This window comes from Poecilia reticulata, linkage group LG1, assembly GCF_000633615.1.
Source record: "Poecilia reticulata strain Guanapo linkage group LG1, Guppy_female_1.0+MT, whole genome shotgun sequence".
NCBI lineage: Eukaryota > Metazoa > Chordata > Actinopteri > Cyprinodontiformes > Poeciliidae > Poecilia > Poecilia reticulata.
The window spans coordinates 25,971,812-25,992,296 of NC_024331.1; the positions used below are offsets into that span (position 1 = coordinate 25,971,812).

Consider the following 20,485-nt stretch of genomic DNA (forward strand, 5'->3'; position numbering starts at 1 on the left):
AAATATGTAAAAAATATATTTAATAAAAGTTACATAACGCAGCTTTCATGTATGTCTTTCTTTTACACAAAGAAAGACTACACTGCTTTCATTTAAATAAAAGAAAGCAGTAATTAGGTATTTGTGTAGCTTTAATAAAACCTTTTTTTGGATAGTTTTGTTTTAAATCTTCAGCACATTTGCCAGTTTCCAAATGAAGTTGAACTCCTCTCAACTTCAAATATCTGCTGCGCTATAAACCGCCAAACAAAGGCAGAACAGAGGAAGCAGAGGGGAATTTTTAAGAGGATTTGAGAACCTTTGTGCTGATTCAATTTGCATATTAACAATGAGAGCTGGAGCAAAAGATAGAGGACAGTGCTGATTAGGCTGGTAGGATTAGGAATGCCAGATTAAGGAATGCAGAAAAAAATCCCCAGAGGGGTTTCATCAGACTGCATTCAGTTTGGATCAATCGGTCCTAAACCATTCATTTTTGGGCTGCATTTAGTGGCAGAAAGTTTGGAAATGATAATTTTCAACGTAAAACGGAATAAATCTACTGATTAAATCAAATTATAGTGAAGCAGGAAGGTATTCATTGAGGTGATTCTTGTAAAAACTCTGTTTTATTTGGATCAAGAAGGAACACAAGAGTGGAGATAACCACTGGAGAAATGTATAAAAATACGGCAACACCTTTGTAACATGAACATGGACAAATGAACTGATTATGGCAAGATTTATAGAACATAAATAAACAAGTGCATCAGCAAAACACAAAAAAGCCAAAAACCAACATATCATGAAATAGATCATAAGTCGTGTTTAATGAAATTGAAGATTTAATTGAGTTTTCATATAAAATATTTTCATTACAGAATAAAACATGTTAAGAATTGTCCTAAAGCTGTGAAAGACTACACTGAGAAAAGTAACATTTTATTTTCTTAAGAATTGATGCCAAAAGTCTCTCTAAACTTAAAGAAAAATGTCATGTTTTTAAAAAATATTTCTAGATATAAAAGAGAAACTGAAATTTTGTCAGTGTCATAACAAAATCACAATCTCATTTAAAAGTGACATATTTACCTCTGATTTTGCAGTCATGTTGAGATGTTAAAACTACATGAGATGAATTTGTTCTCTTGTCTTTTCCAGTCAAACTTTGCGATGGGCCGGCTCCCCTCCACTTACAGGAAGTGCTACATGCTGGACTTTGGTCTGGCGCGTCAATACACCAACACCTCTGGAGAAGTTCGACCGGTAAGGAACCGTGATAATCTATCTCTCTCTTTTTCCCTGGATAGCAATAGCTTCATCGGAAGGATCTGGAAGCACTTTTACAGTAACCTCAAGCTCTTTTTCTTGTTTTATTTTCAGAAATTTTAGCAAACAATATAGTTTTTGTTTTATTTTTTATGTTTTTCCTAACGAGGTCGAATTCATTAAATTGTACAATCAAAAATGTGACAGTTTGTTATGAGACAGAGAATCTGTAAAAAATCGAGTTCCTCCACCTTCTCCATGAGCTACTACTGCTGTCTGTCTCCAGCCAGGAGGAGGGTCTTAGTGCTGTCAATCATCCTCATGTACACGCAGCTAAATGCTCTAATGGTGGAAAAACAAAAAAAAACATTATCATTGTGATTGACAGCACTAAGACCCGCCTCCTGGCTCTGATTGGTTGTTCCTAGTTAGCACTGGAAGAACGTAGAAGCTTGATTTTTTCCACAGGTTGTCTGTCTCATACCAAACTGTCATGACATATTGGAAATTTCAACAAACTTATTTTTAAGTTGTATACTGCAGCTTCATGTCTAGTGCTTCACTAAAAGTGTAAAAATATTTTTTCATTGGGTACAAATATACAACTGCAATGAGCTTTATCAACAAGATAAGTGTGCAGATTGTTGAATTTATGATCCAGATGATAATGAATGTCTTTTAATGATAAAGACGGGGTTGTAAACGCACAAAGCAGCAGAATATCTCACCTTTTAGGGTCTGAAATGTATATTTTACTTTCATACATGCCATTATTTTAGGTGTATTGTGTTTAAGCCCAAATTTCAAAGAAAATGTAGCATTGAAATATCAGTATTTTAAAAGAAAAAATCAGAAATTGTAATTAAATGTTAGTTGTAGACAATAAATCAAACTGTAAAAAAAATGCAATAATGCGAGAGTTTCAACAAAAAAGAAAAAAAATCTTTTTAAATCTTTTTAAAGTTGCACACTGCAACTTTAAGAAGTGTACTATAACATGAGGATGTTCATATCAAAATATGCTGTTGGTTTGGAGGAAAAGGACATTACTCCTTCCAGGTCCATGTAGTATTAAATTCACCAGAAACACCAGAAGCATTGGCACATCACACCGACTGAATCCCCCATTCATAGAAAACACACCTGACTAAAGCGTCTCTAGTGCTTCACTCTGAGTAAAAGTATTGCAAACCTTTAACCGGCTCATGCATGGAAAGCTCCAGTGCAGCTGACCCACATTGCCTGCTGAACATCAGCAGTCTTGTCTGCAACAAACTGTCTCCTACATTGTAGAATAGCAGCGTTTAGCATTTAATATACTTAATTTGTCCTCATGGAAAACATCTGTGAAACCCACACATCGTACAGCTTTCAGGTCAGGATGGCGTTTTGGGTGAAATAAAACATCAACTATTTTCACAAATAGCACAAAGAATAAGTGAAAAATCTAGTTTTTTTTTATCCTATGATCAGCGTAGATTAATCTGATCCAAGTTTTGAGAACCATGTTTTTTGATGACTTAGACAAATGGGTTCACATTATTTTAGTTTTATTTCTTATTTAGTGGAAACACTGCATTTGCGAAATTACGCTTTTTTTTACATTAGCTGAATATCAGCAAAGTTTTGCGCACATTAGTAATGGCAACACAGCTAATGATTAGGTCCTAATCATGCAGTTAATTTGTTATTTTCTTCATTGTGTATGAATATACAACTGCAATGAGCTTTATAAACGAGAAATGTGTGCAGATTGTTGAATTTATGGCAGATGTACTTCTGATCTAGATGATAATATCTTTTAATGATGAAGACGAGGTTGTATATGCACAAAGCAGCAGAATATTAAAGTTTTAGGGTCTGAAATGTATATTTTTCTTTCATGCATGTTGTTTTAGATTTAATATGTTTGCTAAGACCACATTTCTAAGGAAATGTAACAGAAACAGAAAGAATCAGAAATTCTAATCTAAATTTTAATTTTAGACAATAAATCACAAAGCCACATTACCTTTTAGTTGTCCATTGGCTTTCTAATGCTTTAATGATGAGTTCAATTATTAATCATTTAATGATATTTTAAAGGAACAGTCCCCCTCCCTGTGTGTAAAGTGGGTGTGTTTGCTGCAGTGCAGCATCTCATCACATTACTGTCTCGTCCGTCCTGCCTGACATCCTGTGTGTCAGTGAATCTCTGGGATCAATACCAAATCTCAGGGATTTTCAGACTGTTTACTGAAAAGAAAAGGGAAAAAAACAAGAAAATGAACTGGATGTTTGAATGTCTAAATGTTTTCACTGGTTTTGAGGAAGAGATGGAGTCAGTAGTTTGTCTCTGATCTGCAGTGAGTCTCTTTCCACTTCACCTCTCGTTTATTTTCTTTCTATCAGACTGAACTGCGAGTTATTTTTAGATCAGTTAGTACGTGAGGTGCATCCATCTACTGTTCCCTCTCCTCTGCTGCTCTCCTCCTCTTTCATTTCATTTTCTCCCATCTTTATCCTCTTTTATTTTTTTTCCTCCAGTCGCCACCCCTCCTCTTCCCTCACATCCTTCCCTCGTCGTTTCTTCCCATCGCTCGTCCTGCAGTGTTGTGTTGCGTCTGTTGCAGCAGTGAGATGAATATTTGATGCCTTGGCGTGCGTCACTGGGCGAGACTCTGAATGCTGGTCTCTCCTGCTTCCCTCCCTCCACCCGTCCTGTATTCCCCGGTCATCATCTTCCTACAGCTGAGTCAGTTCTTTCTATCTCTCCTTCTTGTTTCTACCCATCCATCTCTCCTCTTCCTGTTTCTCTCCCATTTTTGTTCTTCTTCCATCCATCAAGCTCAGTCAGAGGCACCTAACTGATGGAAACAGCACTTCCCTCGGCAAAATCTAAAACATCTGCTGACATTTTCTTCTTTACTGAAGGGGCTGAAATGATTAATCAAATTAATCGTAATGGACTAATCGTCAACTAGTTATTGATTAATCGTTAATTGACGTACGCAGACTAAAAAGGGCCGTTTGCTGAAAGAACAGCATATTCAGAGCAAACATTTAGCCAAAACAATATACAGCTCTGTAAAAATCAAGAGAACACTTAAAATGATCAGTTTCTCTGATTTTACTCTTTATAGGTTTATGTTTGAGTAAAATGAACTTTGTTCTTTCATTCAATGAACTACTGACAACATGTGTCTGAAATTCCAAGCAGAAATGTTGTATTTGTTTGCAGAAAATGTGAAATGGTCAAAATAATAAAAAATATTCAGTGCTTTCAGACCTCAAATAATGCAAAGAAAACAAATTTATATTAATTTAGAAACAACAACACTAATGTTTTAACTCAGGAAGAGTTCAGAAACCAGTGTTTGGTGGAATAACCAGGAGATTTTCAACGTGGTTCAGTGCAGAGCTGTATTTACTTTTTGCATTTAACATAAGAAAGAAATTGTCTGTGAATATGTTGAGCCCAAAATGCATCCAGTGGAATAATTTTTGCTTGACCTTGTTCAAATTCTGTAAAGATAATCTTCTTTTAGGCACAATTTTCTATCCAATTATTAGTCAGTTAATCCAAAAATCAATCCACAGATCAGCTCTACATTGTTTTTATGTTAAGTCCAGCAGAAAGAGCTGAACGTCTCACATTATAGAAATTATTTTTTGCTGCAGATGCATCCTTTGCTACAAATGATCAAGTATACGTAAAAAATGCTACTTCATTGCATTTTACGCAAGAACATTTTTATTTCAAAAGGAACTTAATTATCTGTTGCAACTTTTAATGTATTTCTAATGCAGTGTAAGAAAGGCATAAGTGGTTACAATTCTTATCCAAGTAATCATTGGAATAATCTATGGATTACAAAAATAATTGTTAGTTGCAGCCAAACCTTTTTGTAGGAAAACAGCACCATCTAAAGCAGGAACTCTGAAGTCAGTCATTTAAAACACTGTGATCAGGATCCATTATACTTGGAATAATCCATAATCTATGATGAATTTCCAATTTCTAACTTGAGGAATACTGGTTTTCACATGTAAAATGTCAGCATTTTGTATGAATATTCACCACAGTAATGCAGTAAATTGTTGGTTGAGTAATCAGTTTGCATTTGTTCACAGGTTTCCATATAAAGAGTCAATTCAGAAAGTTTCATGTTATGTGAGCGGTCAGATGCTCAGACTTTGTTGATCACCAGTCATCAAGTTTTTGTTTGTTGTATTTTTTTTAAGCTGTTATTTATGTTCTGTGACTTTTCTGTTGCTTTGTACGTGTGGACTGTGTTTCATTTTGGTTATTTTATGTTTCAGTGTTACTTTTGTTTTTCTTACAGTTCCTTTGGACTTATGATTTTGACGTGCATGCCTCCCGTTTCTCCGTCACCTCCATGAATCCCCAGGGATGTGAGTGGTTTCTATAGCTACCGAGGGGTCGCAGCACCATACCAGCAATCCAAGAAATTAAAACTTGAATATGAAAAGAAAAATTATTTTTGCTTTCAATTGTTTAACATAAATTATTTATTCTGGAGGTAAAATCAGTTGTAATCGGTCATAGGTGGCTTTCTTCACACATCTACCACTTGTCCAACCTAAGATATGAGATTACCTTTCAATTAGAGGCTAAACCAAAAAAAATCCACTTTAGTGATATCTGATTATTTTCTTTGATGAGAAAATTTAACAACACAGATGGTTAGAATACACAGCTGTAAAAAGGTGTTTAATTTCTTCAGATTTCTTAGGTTTTCCCTGTGTCGACACACTTAAAAGCTGCAGATCAATAAACTAGCTTTAATATCTAGCACAAAGATTTGTGCTGGTTTGCACTGCAAAAATGTTTGTGCCGTTCTCATTTTAAAGATATTAATAAATGTTTCCAGAGATAATTTATTAGCCTCCCCACCTTCTTCAAATCAGTCAAAATTGGTGCCGATGAACTCTACAACGTCTGTGCAGCAAAAACATTTAGCCACATTCAATGTGACTAAATTAAAAACAATTCCCCAAAGAAAGTGGCCAAGATTTCTAAGCAGCGATGTGAAATCCAGCTGCAGTTTCCAATAAGCTTAGGCAGCAATTATGTTATATTTACTGAGGTTATCTTAGCTAAAATAAAACGTTGAAGCATGATACAAATAAAAAAAATCTGTAGGGGAGCAAGTACTTTTTCTTGACACTGTTTGTTCAAGCATATTTTATTTGGATGGTGAAGAGTTGCTGCAGGAGACGTGCTCTCTCGGAGTCAAATAAAAGGAAAACTGGAGGGGAAGCTATCTGTTACTCCGGCCCATTTAAGCACACACTTAAGCTTTTTGTGCGGCTTTGCATTTGGAAGTGATGCAGACGTAGATCCAGAGCTCGCCTGCAGAGCTTATATGAAAACCTTGTTAGCTTGTGTCCCTTGAGCACTGGAGTATAATTTTCTGCTTATGAATTTAACTTCATGGTCAGTTTCTAAAACTGGAGGCTGTGTAGTTTCAGTTTGACCTTTTAACCTCCTTTTTGTGACATGTTTTTTTGTTTGGTTTGGTTTGAACGTTATCTGTTTGCATCTGGAACATAAATCCGAACCAGGATAGGACACTTTCATTTTATCTCATTATTGTGAGAGATTTTCTACTTTGTATTGAGTGTCTTTAGTGATGCACACTGGGCCTTTTATTTCATCTAAACTCTCTAAAAAATACGGTAACAAAGCAAGTTGATTCCAGTTTGAGCAAATAATTTAAAATCAAAATATAGAGCCTAAAACCACTAGTGACTTTATATTTCACTTCCAAGGATTCCAACTACTTTATAATGTTTTATAAGGTAAAGCATTATTAAAAAAAGTGATCTTAAGTCTTTCTTTATGCCTCTCAAAGTGACACTTTGCTTTTTAATCCACTTTCTATCTACTGCTCTGAATTGACGTGTAAATTCCAATTTTAGTCAAGTCAGTCTCTGTAAAGTAAAAACAGCAGGACTTATCAAGGTCTTTTTTACAGCCGTCCTCGTGGTAATTATCATTAATAATTTAACATAATAAACAGTTTCTGAAAAAAGTTTTTTAAAAGGAAGGAATTATTACACAGGACATTTTAAACCATTTTCACCTCATTTAATTAGAGCAGCTAGCATCTCCATGGAGAATTTAAGTCTTTAAGGACTAATTGGCTGAATCTCAAAATAAAATATCCTCAAGCTTGTCAGTCTTCAGTTTTCCTTGCTGATGTTTATTGTAACTCAGTCTTGTCTTCCAGTTTGTCTGAAACCAATAAAACCAGAGTGCCATGCAGTTTGCGTTCACTGTCGATGTTCAGTGCTAAAGTAATAAATCTTTCCATTTCAGTTCAACCACAACAAGCACAGAGTATCTCTGAGGAGGAATAGCATTTATTTTAGATGAGTTTTGTTTTAAACTTCTGTTTGGCGTATGTAGGGGGAAAAAAAGGAAATGATGGGTTGGTGAGTTGTGATGTGAACATTTGCTGATCCTGAATGCTGACTCACTTTGTTTCATTATGTGTTCAGCCGAGGACTGTGGCAGGTTTCAGAGGAACGGTCCGCTATGCCTCAGTAAACGCCCACAAGAACAAGGTCAGTCCTGCGTGCTTGCTCATCCGACTTTGGAGTTTTAGCATTTGAATTAAAGGGGGAATTGTTATGTAAAACCAACTTTTTTTTAGAGCTCTACATCATGTTATAATGTTATTCCCTCGTCAAAACCATACCTTAAGTGTTGCTTTGATTCTTTCATGCGCGTTTGAAGAATCCTTTAATCACCATGGCAACCATTCAGCTGTGAAAAACGCCTGGTTGGACCCAGCCCCGCCTTTGAGACGCAGCTCCTCCTCAGAGCGTCCGCCTCACAGAGCAGCCCTTTCCCACTCAGACCCTTCAGACTAGCCAGCAGCAGTCAGCAAACACCTGGTGGAACTGCACCTCTGCTGAGCTCATTTTACAAGTTACACTAGTAAAAATGTTAAGTTAATAGAGGAGCCATGTTGTAAAGAAGTTCTGAAGGCGCAGTTCCAGCAAGCGCAGGAGTTTCAAAAGAGACAGAAGCCCAATTTAAAGGTGTTAAGTTATGAAGTAAAATTTCTTTGAAGTCATATTTCATATATGCAGCATTTTTATAACAGCTGAAAGTAACTGTCCATTTAACCCTCCCACGGTCTTAAGAGATGGTGTCATTTTTACTCTGCGTGCAGTCTGGCAGAGTTGCACTGACCATGTGTGCGCTTGTACAAGTTTGTTTGTTTTTTGGGGGTTTTTTTGAGTGATTTTGGAAACTGATGGTCTGATGGGACAAACCCCTGTCAATACCCTGCTGTTCGACCATGGCATCATTTGCTGCACTCCTCCTGAGCTGCGCTCCTTACACCACGGGAGGGTTAAATAAATGAATAATCTGCTGAATGAGAACAGCATTTCTTTTGACAATAATCTCAACATGATCTTAAAGTTTTTTTAACTATCCCAACAGGAACACATGCAGTTCTTTTCTGAGTAATGCCTCTTGGTGTCTCTTCAGGAAATGGGTCGCCATGACGACCTGTGGTCCCTGTTTTACATGCTGGTGGAGTTCGCTGTTGGACAGCTGCCGTGGCGGAAAATCAAAGACAAGGTCAGAGGGTTTTTTATGGACAGGATGACAACTTATCCATTCACACAACAACTTTTAGAAGAAATAACAAAAATGAGTAGTTTGATTTAGTAGTCTCTTTTTAGCGTCGTCGTATGGCATCACATTCCTACCAAAAACCTTGAGCAACTTATTAAGTAATCACAACAACAGCGCATTTATTGACTTAATGAGCGCATGTAATCTTTAAATATTAAATGATTGGTGTTTTAATCAGTTACTCAGTACTTGAGTTGACTTTTTACTAAATACTTTCTTACGCTTTCTTGAGTAATTTTTTGTCAGCCACGTTTTACTTGAGTAAAATATTTGGGTGCTTTACCCACCTCTACCTGGTTAAGACAGAAGATCAGTGAGCAATAATAACCAACTACAGAAAATAAAACTTAAAACTTGTTACCACATTCCCAAGAATGATCCTTGCAGAACATTATCCTGCTGTCAAATTGTTAATATAAAACCATCAAATCAGAGAAACATTTGTAATTAACTTTGCCTTTGAACTAATTGATTCAGTTGTGATCTATGAAATTCACCAAAATGTCAAAAATCAGATAAGACACCAGTTTTATTTAAAAAACAACAACCAACAAATTGTTAATTCATAAAGGAGCAAGGAATATTAACAAAACAGCTAATTTGGATGTCCATCATGCAGTTTTATCATGGAATTAAACAACACAGAGATAATCTACATTGTAATTAAGATTGAGGCTGATGTTTTATTTTCTGTTCAGGAACAAGTCGGTCAGATTAAAGAGCGTTACGACCACCGGATGCTGCTCAAACACATGCCTTCAGAATTCAATATCTTCCTGGATCATGTCCAGGCCTTGGACTACTACACCAAACCAGACTACCAGGTACTGCAGAAGCAGCCATGACTGCACTTTTGGGAGCACAACCAGCACTGGAACACAGCTTCATGTTTATTTATTATCTTCTAGCTGTTGATGTCAGTGTTTGAGAACAGCATGAAGGAGCGAATCATAACCGAGAACGAACCGTTCGACTGGGAAAAGGGAGGAAGTGATGCAACGCTGTCAACCAGTGCCTCCACTCAGCCACAGCACAATACCCGACCCACTGCAGCCATAGTGGGGTAAGAAAGATCTGTCTTTCTTTCAGGCTACCTAGCTAGCTGGTTAGCTAACTTTCCAAAATTACTTTTAATAACACAAATTAAGTCCAGTATATTCCTGCTTATAATTTTTGAATGTGAATCAAATCTTCAAAAACGTAAATCCTTGGATGATTCTGCATCAGATAAATTATCCATCCTCCTAACATTTTAGTTTACTTGCAAAAACATTTTAAAACATGAAATATCTTCTTAAGAAAGCAATTGAGGTTTTCAAAACAGCTCATTTTCCAGACACCACAAAATATTAACTTATAACCAAGAAACGTATGGATTTTCTTTTGGGCTGTTTTTGGAAGCAGTAGAAACCCAAACAGAAAGCATAAAAACAAGCAAAATGGGAATTTTGCACTTTAATTCAAAGGCTGTGTAGATCAGTGCAGAATGAACACTAGAGGGCGCTGTCCAGAGAAATGCAAAAATAATGTCAGGAAATAAGAAACATCTGAACCCATAACAACTTTTCTTGTGAGTAATTTCTTGTATTTATGTTCATCACCGTTAAATCTTTCTTCATATTCTGGTTTTATTGAATATCAAAACTTTACTGGAAATCACACCAACCTATATGCAGCCTTTGCTAGGAAGTTACTAAGAAATGTTTGGGATCCTTTATAAAACTGTTGGAAGTTTCAGTTTAACCTGAATATTTTGCAGAATGCATTTTCTTTGTAAAATAAGCATTTCTTTTAGTTTCTTAGATATTTTTTGTGATGTAGCCTGGGTCTGTTTCTTGCTCCAGAGCCATTGTGACGCCGGTTCCTGGAGATCCGCAGAGAGAAAACACAGAGGACGGTCTGCGGGATGAACATTTCAGCGATCAGGAGAACGCGCCTCCTCCGCCGCCGAGCCGGCCTCCGGCAGAGACGGCCACGCAGCAGAACGTTGGGGAGCCGGGAGAGGCCTGGGAGGACACAGACTTCAACCGCAACAGACTCAGGATCAGCCTTAACAAGGTCTGAATCTACAGCCTGGTTTTTGTTCAACACTTTTTATTAAAAAAAAACAAAAAACTATCACAAAACAGAGCCAGTGTAGTTGTAGAAGCTGAAGTGTGAAGCGCTTATAGACAGAAAAATAATGATATCAAATAAATAAATGAGTTAAATAAGTAGATGGTAGATATTAGTATTTCCAGTAAAGTGCAAGTCATATATATATATATATATCGGTGACGTGCGGTGAGGTTAATTTCTTTACGACTTATATAGACACCATGCATGTTATTGGACATATGGAAATTTCACGCAGACATACAACGCTGGGGGTCAAAAAGACTGATCTTAATAGTTTTACATGTCATCCATAGCCGTGTTAACTCAGTGAAACTTTGAAATGTAGGTATTAATTTTGTGCTATGATCCACAGCAAAGGGAAAGAGCGAGAAAGCACTTTCTCGCTCTGTACCGCCAAGCTACACGCAGACTCGTTGCCATAGCAACTGACAACAATGCCACTTAATGTTTTAGGATTTAACACAAAAAAACATTCAAGAATTTTGCACACAGAACGGAACATTCAGTCTGTTGTTGTAGTAGTACGTTTTAGGCTTAATGTTTTATTAATAAATAATTGCTGTGGTAGATTAGCTACCGCTTCTACTTTACTGAATTATTTAGACATGCAAACTGTAGCCCACAAAACGCACATTTCAATAACTAAACAAAAACATCTTATTGCTGTCTTACCTTATCAATGAAATCCATGTACCCGTAATTCTGCACAAAAATACCCGTTCATTAAAAGCCAAGTCTATCCTCGGCATGTCTTTTCTACTCCATTTGAGAATCATCAAACTGTCTCAAAGCAGTTTTGAGATAGAGGTGTTGCTCTTTAGTTATCATCTCCTGCTTCAACTGAAAATTCACTTTAGAAAACTGTTTACGTGTAGAAATGTAGTCTTTCATGTTGATGTCAGAAGAGAGGAGAAAACAAATATATCGCTGTACTTTACTTATTTACTGTGTGGCTAGCTCCATGGTTAGCTCACTGTGTCTTACTCTGCAGTTGTGCAGTCACAATATCTGAGATCATGAGCGCCCCCAGTGGTAAGGCAAGAGAACTGCCTGCCTCACCTCAAGTCTGTTCTCTGCCGTTTCTGATCGCTCCTCCGCACACAGAACATGATACACACACAGTTAGTAACAAAAAACACTGTACATTATGTACATAAGCTAAATTATGGAAAATCAGTCCATATATTAAATGTTTTTTAGCCATTTTATTGTCGGCGTACAGACAGGATGAACATGCTGTCATATAATGGCAGTCAGTGCCGTTAGCGAGAGGTTGCGCAATCTCAACTGAGGCTCAGCTTGTTGCTGCCTCACCGGCTTCGCTTCTGAGCATTTGAATGGAAAAATGCGACAATACAGCAATTTTGAAGAAAAAATAATCAGAATTGGTTAAGCTAAGTAAAAAATAGATACTTTATAGTACTAACCACAGGGTGAAAATAGCAATATAAATGATTTTATTATTATATATTATTTTCCATGATGACAGGTGAGGCTCTGCCTCACCTGCCTCCCCTGACTGCACGTCACTGATATGACTATATATATATATAAAGTTTTTCAGTTTTTCAGAATAATTGAGCTGTTTGTCATTGGTTTGTTGCTGCTTGTTTTTAATTGGCTTCATGTTGTTTCTCAGGGAGCTGAGGAAGATGAGGCGGGGCGAGGGGCCTGTCCGGTATCGCCAGTTCGAGGAGGAGGCCCGGAGTCACCGACAGGTCAGGGTCGGTCTTTACGGTACCGTCGGGTCAACAGTCCAGAATCTGATCGCCTGTCTGCTGCTGAAGGCAGAGTCGATGGCTATGGACAGAGGTAATTAAACTGTAGCTGCATTTCCATTACAAATGTGTACAAAACTTTGTCAATACTCTGCTAATGTAAAAATAATCACAAATATGCAATTTCCATTACGTAAGAAACACAATTAAAAGCATACATGAATAAGTTTGTCAGTAAAAAACATCATCCTACCACTACATCCTGTCGTCTTCCTCATTGTGGTTTGCGCCAGTGGCAAAATCCATTGCAAGAAAAAATGTAAAAAGAAAATTATTACTGTACCATAGGTAAAATATCTTGTTTTAAGTGAAATAATCTGCCAGTGAGACCAGTACTTTTTCAAATCAATAGTAAGGAATTATTAACGTTAAACAAGTTCCTATATCTTGCTGAAAAGTTACTTGTAAGTTATTTTTTTCTTATTTCAATTGTACAAAGATATTTCAACTAGAAACTAGGCCAAAAACACTGTTTTTGTGCGGAAAAACAGGCACACCTGTAAAAATGTGAAGGTGAACGCATATTTTAATAGATTTTTAACTTTTATTGGACAGTGCAGTTGTTTGAGGTGAAAGTTAAGATTTTGTGTTTTTGCAGTTTATCTAAATCAAGTAATTAAACCTTAAAGACATCAGAGTCACATGACGATTTGTGTTTCCTCCAGGTCTAGGATGGACATGCTGGGCTCTCCTTCTCGTCACGTTTACTCCTCCCAGCCGGCTCAGATGCTCTCAGTTGACCCCGGTTGTCGTGGTGACCGTCAGGCCAGTGGGCGCCAGGAGGTGTCGGTGGCTTCTGTTGACCAGGAGGCGCACAGCAACGCTTTCATCCGGTCCGTCCCGCTGGCCGAGGAGGAGGACTTTGACAGCAAAGAGTGGGTGATCATCGACAAAGAGGCGGAGCTGCGGGACTTCCACCCCACCACGTCAGGAACCACCGACGAGGAGCCGGAGGAGCTCCGCCCGCTGGAGGAGCAGGAGGAGCGGAGGAGGCTCAGGGCTGGAGGTAATCTTGCCAAATTAGTCCCCTTTTGCAAAGTCACAGTAAAAAATATGAAGGGGTTGTATCAGGGCTGGTCAATAAATCGATTTTATTGATTAATCAACTTTTTGGTTCCAAGAAAATCACCTGTTTGAGGCCAAAAGACTGCTCACCATTGATAAGTAGAATAGTCTTTTTGCCCTCCAACATTGTGCACATGCACGAAATGTCTGCATGTAGACAATAACATGCCACGTGTTTGTAGTTCAGAGTGACGTCAACACGCCCAGGGCCGCCATCTTGTTTGATGAGCATGTTTTACAGCTTCTGTTAATTTGGATGTTAAATTTATGTCAACTCTACTACGATGGCATATTCGGGCCAGGCTAGGATTTGTTTTTGTTTCGTCAATTACGAGAATGAAGTCATTAGGAGAATGAAGTTATAATTTGAACTTGAGAAATTGTGCTTCTTATCAAGTTCTACTTTGGTATTGCTTTTACAGATTAAGGAATTGGCAGATTATTTCACTTATAACAAGACATTTCTCCCATGTTATAAGTGAAAAAAATCAGCCAATTGAACTAGTACTCTTTGGTCAGTATTAAGGAGTTATTAACTTAAAATAACTTCCTATTTTTAGATGAAATGTTATTTTCAAGTGTCTTATTTCAGGTGTACTAAGATGTTTGCACTAGAAACTAGACCAGAATTACTTGGTAAAATTACCTGTTTTTGCAGTGTAAAGTCTTCAGACCCCTGAGGTAGGGGAGAGATTGAGCTGCAAGTGGTGCTGATGGATTAGATCACCCTGAATAATGAAAACAAAACGCGTCAACATGTGGTTTTCCTGCAGGAGGCGAGTTGGTGGTCCGTCCCAAAACTCACACCCGTGACAGCAGCCGCGGGATGCTCACGCTAACGGAAGAGGAAGCGTCGAGAAGAAGCGGTGGGAGCCCGGCTCAGTCACCGTGCCACTCGCTGCCGTCGGGACGCCCTCGCAGGAGAGAGTCGGAGCCCACTGGACCTCAGAGACCGGTAAGAGACCCAGTCATCCAATCAGAGGAGAGAGTCTAACAGCATGCGCTGGGGTTGGACAGATGAGCAGAGCGATCGGCTGCAGCCCATGTTACCGCTGCAGCTGTCGTAGTGAGGCGCTGCAGCCACCGTGACTCATTTTTCCACTTCCAACATGCAGTTTAAAGGACAAATCCAGCATGACACTACGTTTTGCTAATTCCCACTTTTTGTCCATTAGTCCTTTGGTTCATAATCCAATTGAAGGCAAAAATATTTTATTAGTCAAGTTTATTTGTATAGCACATTTCAGCAACAAGGCAGTTCATCATAAAAACACAAAAATGCAAAGTCATAGAATACAGCCAACAGCTAACAAAACATTCTTACCTTTTGTCAAGTGCCATTGTTACACATTACATATGTTGGTCCATGTTTAATTTATTGTGTTTCAAAAGCAACTCTATAAACACGTTGAGTTTTAGTCTAGATTTAAAGGAACTTAGTGTTTCAGCTGTTCTGCAGTTTTCTGGAAGTTTGTTCCATATTTGTGGTGCATAAAAGCTGAATGTTGCTTTGCGAACCAAATTTTAAATAAAAGAAATAAGATTCAACATTAAGATATCATAATAATTCAGCATTATTGGAGGATGAATAAGTGATGCATTAAACTTTTCATCTAATTTTTGCATAATTTGGTAAAATTTATATTACAAATATTTACTCTAGGCACCTTGAGGTACATCCAGCCATTTCACATTAATGTTTTATCAGCGTAATTATCAGGAGATTGGCTGTGTCATTTTATCTTCTGCATTGTGAATCATTTATATTTTACTTTACTTGCATTTTATTTATTATTTTAATATGCAGCAGAACATTTGCTATTATGTGTTTACCCAAATAAAATTACATATGAAGCAGCTAATGCTTTGGGAAATCAAGAAACAGCAAATTAAGTTTACAGACTAAATACAACTAACTAACTCTGTGATCTGAATTACAGTTTTTTGGCAGAAATACAGGGATGGATTTTATGCAATTTCCAAATAAAAAACTTCCCTTGCTGAAAGGGCATTACAGACAACCCACTTTCTTTTGGGATATAAAGCAAAATACCTGGATTCAAGCTGGAATTGTCCTTTAAAACTAAAATGAGAAGCTAACATACTCCTGATGGAATGTGTTTGCAGCTTTACGCAGCCCTGTTCAGCACCTGAACACACCACACACACACGTGGAGCGTCCACCAGAATGTCCGTTACAGTTTGCAGACGAGCTAGCACAGTGATTATTTCTTTGTCAACATGTAAACAGAATGAGACGATTTTTTTACTCAAAATAACATTTTTTTTTTTTACAATCAGTGAATCCAGTATGGACTACAAAGTTGCTCTAACGATAACACTCTTCAGTGTGGATTCTGTTATTGTATGAAAAGACCATCAAGTTAGATGAGGATGCGTAAAATTAATTCAGGGGAAACACAAAGATATTGGAAGCCATTTTGAAGGAAACCTGTGATTTATTTAAGCTGCTATAAAGAGAGACTTTTAGCAGGTAACAGGAAGGCTAAATATGTTACTGTTACCTTCTGAATGTCTTGAATGTACTGCATTTGGAAATGTTAGCAGCCTTTTTCTTTAAGTCATGGTTAAAGTAAAGGTCTGCATTCACTTATGAGCTGCTAATGTCAATTTAAAATGTGAACTCACTCTGATCATTTTGTCTTTCTTAAAATAGTAAAACCCCGTTTCTCCACAACAGCTCTCTACTTTTATAATAAACAATGAGCATAGTTTTCTTACATCTTTTTAAACTAAAGTTCTTAAAAAGAAAAAATGGTATCTTTACGTTAAACAAAAAGAAGAGATCATCTGCAAAACTCCAATCGGTGGACCTCTTCTTTTAAGCAACAGCAGGTAATTATTGGGGATTTCAGAAAGTTACTATAATTCCAAAAAGAGTTTTATGGTTATTATTATTTCTGCTTGCTTACTATCTTCTAATCACAAATCTTTCAAATGCAGCGTTTAGTTTTGGACAGGCATATTTATAAATTAGTAAAAGTTGGTGTTGTTCACTGCTAGCCTTAAATCAGGGAAAAGCTGAAAACCAACAGGATTTGTTTCCATTTATTATTCTTGACCTTTTTCACAGTTTGTTCTTAATTTTTGAGAAACACTGTCTCTGAAAAACTGGATTTTATTATAATTGGTGACCAGCTTCTTGAATGTTTCCACTGGTATTCTGACATGTATGCTTGGTAATGAGCTGCGAATCTCTGAAGTTGAATCATCCAGATCTCTAGCTCCCTCCACAGATTCTCTATCAGGTTCAAGTCAGAAGGAAAAATGCAAGAAATGTTAAGAGAAGTTTATTTAGGCCCAAATCTGCAAAGGGTGTGAATAATTGTTGCTGTATTTCTACCTTGGGAGTATTTTAACAGGTGGAAGAACATTTCTTTAGCGTTTTGCTCTCTGTTTGGACGTTGCTACACCAAGAATGCGCCTTCATATTGGTATAAAATGTCTCTCAAAAACATACATGATAAAACTCAGATGCAAGGAAAAGCAGGACTGGAGACTGTTTAAATGAGATTTTAGCTCATTTTTAAAATTGATTTAACTCACACAGAGAGAGGACCTGTATGTTGTGAACGAGCGCTAAACCACTCAGTAGAATTATTTGTGCATTTGCTGTTTGCATAATGAGCATAAATGTTAACCTGATTGGTGCGGCTGGTTCGTGTCTAAGAGTCTTGTGAGTCATAAGAAGAACTGTCCAGATGTGAGGACGTCTTGGACTCTGTGATAAAGCTTGTGGACGCTGACGATGCTCTGCTGTTTTCTGAAATTTTTCACACATGTTGGAACACTGTAAAACATTTGAAGGTGATTTAACTTGAAAATAAAAGTTCACCTGCTGCCTTGAAAATGCAATTTAAGTCAAGAAAATTTTATTGGTTTTAACTCAGAAATTAAAGTTTATGAAGTTGATTTAACAAGAGACAAGTTGTCTAAATGTTGTTTTTTAAGTTCATTGATCTTGAATTGAGTTTTAGCGGCAATTTAATCCAAATAATTATTTCACAAGATGTAAGGAAAAAAAATTCCTCATCTAGTTAAGAGTCACATTTCTCTACAACTTTACTCAATATCAAGTTAAAATAACTACTTATTTTACTTTAGAATAACTTAAATTCCTGTTTAAACAAAATTTTTGATCTGATAGGGAATTTTGGTAAACATCACAATTAATTCTGCTCAGAAACATTTAGTGTGTCAAGGACATAAAAATTAACATTTGCCTTAAAACACAGGAGTTAGATCCATGTCACTCACGGTGCAACACAGGATACAAAACATGCCGCTGAGCATTCTGGGAAATTAAACGCTAACCTAAAACATCTACTTTATTCAACTCTTGGAGGTTAACACAACTTATTGTTGTAAGTTTATCTTTTACAAACTCACAAATGTAGGTTAACAATCTAAAAGTCACTAAATTTATTTGACTTGAAGAGTAGAAGACAGTAGACACAACTAAATGTGGCTCAAATGTTTTACAGTGTAGTTCTGTCAGTAAAAGCATGGAAACATACTGTGACATGAAACCTGCTCCATATCGTACATTTAATGTTGCTCTGGATGAAAACACTATCTGACTGAGTGGGAGGAAGTAAGTGTGTGTCTGTGTGATCCCAGTGGTTTATTGTGTTAAATGTAACCATAGATTTTTTTTTAGCTGGAGTGTTTTATTGGTTGTAGGGATGAATGTGAAATCATAATTATAATTGCGGTTTGAATTATTCTGTAATGATAAAATTGTTCCTCTCACGGTGATGCAACATATCTTTGAATTAAACCTTCAATTCAAACACAGATTTGTACCTAGAACAGAACACAGTTAATGCATACACAAAGTTTGGGGATTTTATTTAATTAATTTTTAAATGGAGGAGATTTATTAAATAAAAAAGAACAGGTTGTTAGGCAGACTGTTTTGAATGTTTCAAATAAAGACTTGTTGGCTTGGTTGGATCTTCATGATGAACTGAACGAAACGTTATGAAGAAAGTTCAGTTCATTTTAAATTGAAAAAATATTTTAATTTTTCCCAAAATGAAATTAAATGTCAGTGTAACCAGTGTAATGTCAGTGCTACCAGAGATCCAGAGTAACTCTGAGATCCAGAGTAACTCTGGATCTCTGGTAGCAGTCAGTCCTGCAACCAATCTGTAGAGGACTGTTGATGTTTAACTGCAATGATTTGCTAACAGCTCAATTTCTGAACACCAGAGACAATGTACCATGGATATGTGTCGTGGATGGCACCATCAGTTGTTATCAAGCACTGCTAATCCATCTCATTTGCTTTTGCCACTTCTCCTTAAGTCTCTGACTGGCCGCTTGGTTAGAAAACCAAGTAGAGACGTTAGATTCAGGGAAATGATGCCGCCCATTATGATTTAAACTTCCTCCTCTCTCTCTGCTCTGCATCCATGAAGCCTTCATTTCAAATCCTTAGGGATCTGAGGTCATAGTTCAAATTATTTGGGCTCTTTAGATGCTTGCAGATGTAATATATTACCTTGTTTTCACAATTACCCATCACAACAACAAAGATAAAAAATGAACACCACAAATCCTTCCAGCTGCACAGCATCCAAAACCAGAGGGAATAATTGTCAACGCTTCAACCACAAAATGATCAAGTCTACAAAAAGAATACATTTGCACATTTTGCACTAAAAATTTTTAAAAAGCAAATAACCATTGTTTACAGTTTGAGCAGACTCTTACTGTGTTTAGTCTAAGAAAAACACAACCCAGGAAATTATTTTAACTTCCTTAAATGTTGCTAATTGAGTTAATAAACAGAACATGAAAATTGTTTTGGGACTTAAAGCTATAAAATGAGCTAATTTTATGAATCGGTTTTAATAAATAGGTTGTAGAATGATGCTGCCAGTGGATTGTACAAATAAATGTTTAACTGTTACCAGAGTCTCAATATTATTTTAAGTGGATGTGAAAAAATTAGCATATCTAGACTTTTTTTGTTGTCGTTGCTGGGAGTTCCAGACCGAGGCAATAAAATTACAATTTAATCTAAATTCACTGCATTTTTCGGTTTAATGGGCCAAAATTTGAATATTTATTTACCCAAACAAAGACAAATGGATCTGTTTAGCATGTGAAAAATATGCAGTAGATTTGTTTGTTGTTTGTTACAGCAGGTTAGTGCACAGGCTAATTTTCCTAGCCACTCAATTACCCTGTTTAGCTTAGCGTAGCTTAACTGTATTTTAGTGCCAATATGCTAACTCGATTCAGTTTATCAATATAAAGTGAAAATTATTGGACCATTATAGTATACAAATTGGAAACTGCTGTTTAATCAGCCCCTTTTTCTCCTTTATGTTGTGCAGTAGTCTGAGGTTACTTTTTCTTTTTGTTATCAACCTGCCATTGAGACTAGAGATGCAAATACATGCAAATATTATGCAATACATAATACATGCAATTAATATGTAATGTCAATTAATGTGTGATCAGGCGCCTCTTGGCTGCTTCTCTGATTAATGCTCACTTTGCCTGGCCTGTCAGTTTATGTCAGGGATGTCCAAAGGGTGGAACGAGGCCATTTGTGGCCCCTAAACCTATTTTAGACGGCCTC

At 36.9% G+C, this 20,485-nt stretch overlaps 1 protein-coding gene across 5 annotated transcripts in view; it reads left to right on the plus strand.

Moving 5' to 3' along the window:
• ttbk1a (tau tubulin kinase 1a) overlaps positions 1-20,485 on the plus strand; it is a 61,621-nt gene that overhangs the window by 22,350 nt on the left and 18,786 nt on the right. For 4 of the 5 annotated variants that reach the window (XM_008417427.2, XM_008417420.2, XM_008417423.2 and 1 more), the window contains 9 exons: positions 1,141-1,245; positions 7,756-7,821; positions 8,759-8,851; positions 9,607-9,732; positions 9,817-9,971; positions 10,753-10,966; positions 12,666-12,838; positions 13,470-13,810; positions 14,643-14,824. In XM_008417427.2, coding sequence (XP_008415649.1) covers positions 1,141-1,245; positions 7,756-7,821; positions 8,759-8,851; positions 9,607-9,732; positions 9,817-9,971; positions 10,753-10,966; positions 12,666-12,838; positions 13,470-13,810; positions 14,643-14,824 — 1,455 coding nt within the window. Of the gene's footprint in view, positions 1-1,140; positions 1,246-3,881; positions 3,983-5,573; positions 5,644-7,755; positions 7,822-8,758; positions 8,852-9,606; positions 9,733-9,816; positions 9,972-10,752; positions 10,967-12,665; positions 12,839-13,469; positions 13,811-14,642; positions 14,825-20,485 lie in introns of those variants that run through there. The other variant, XM_008417445.2, reaches the window with a different exon arrangement.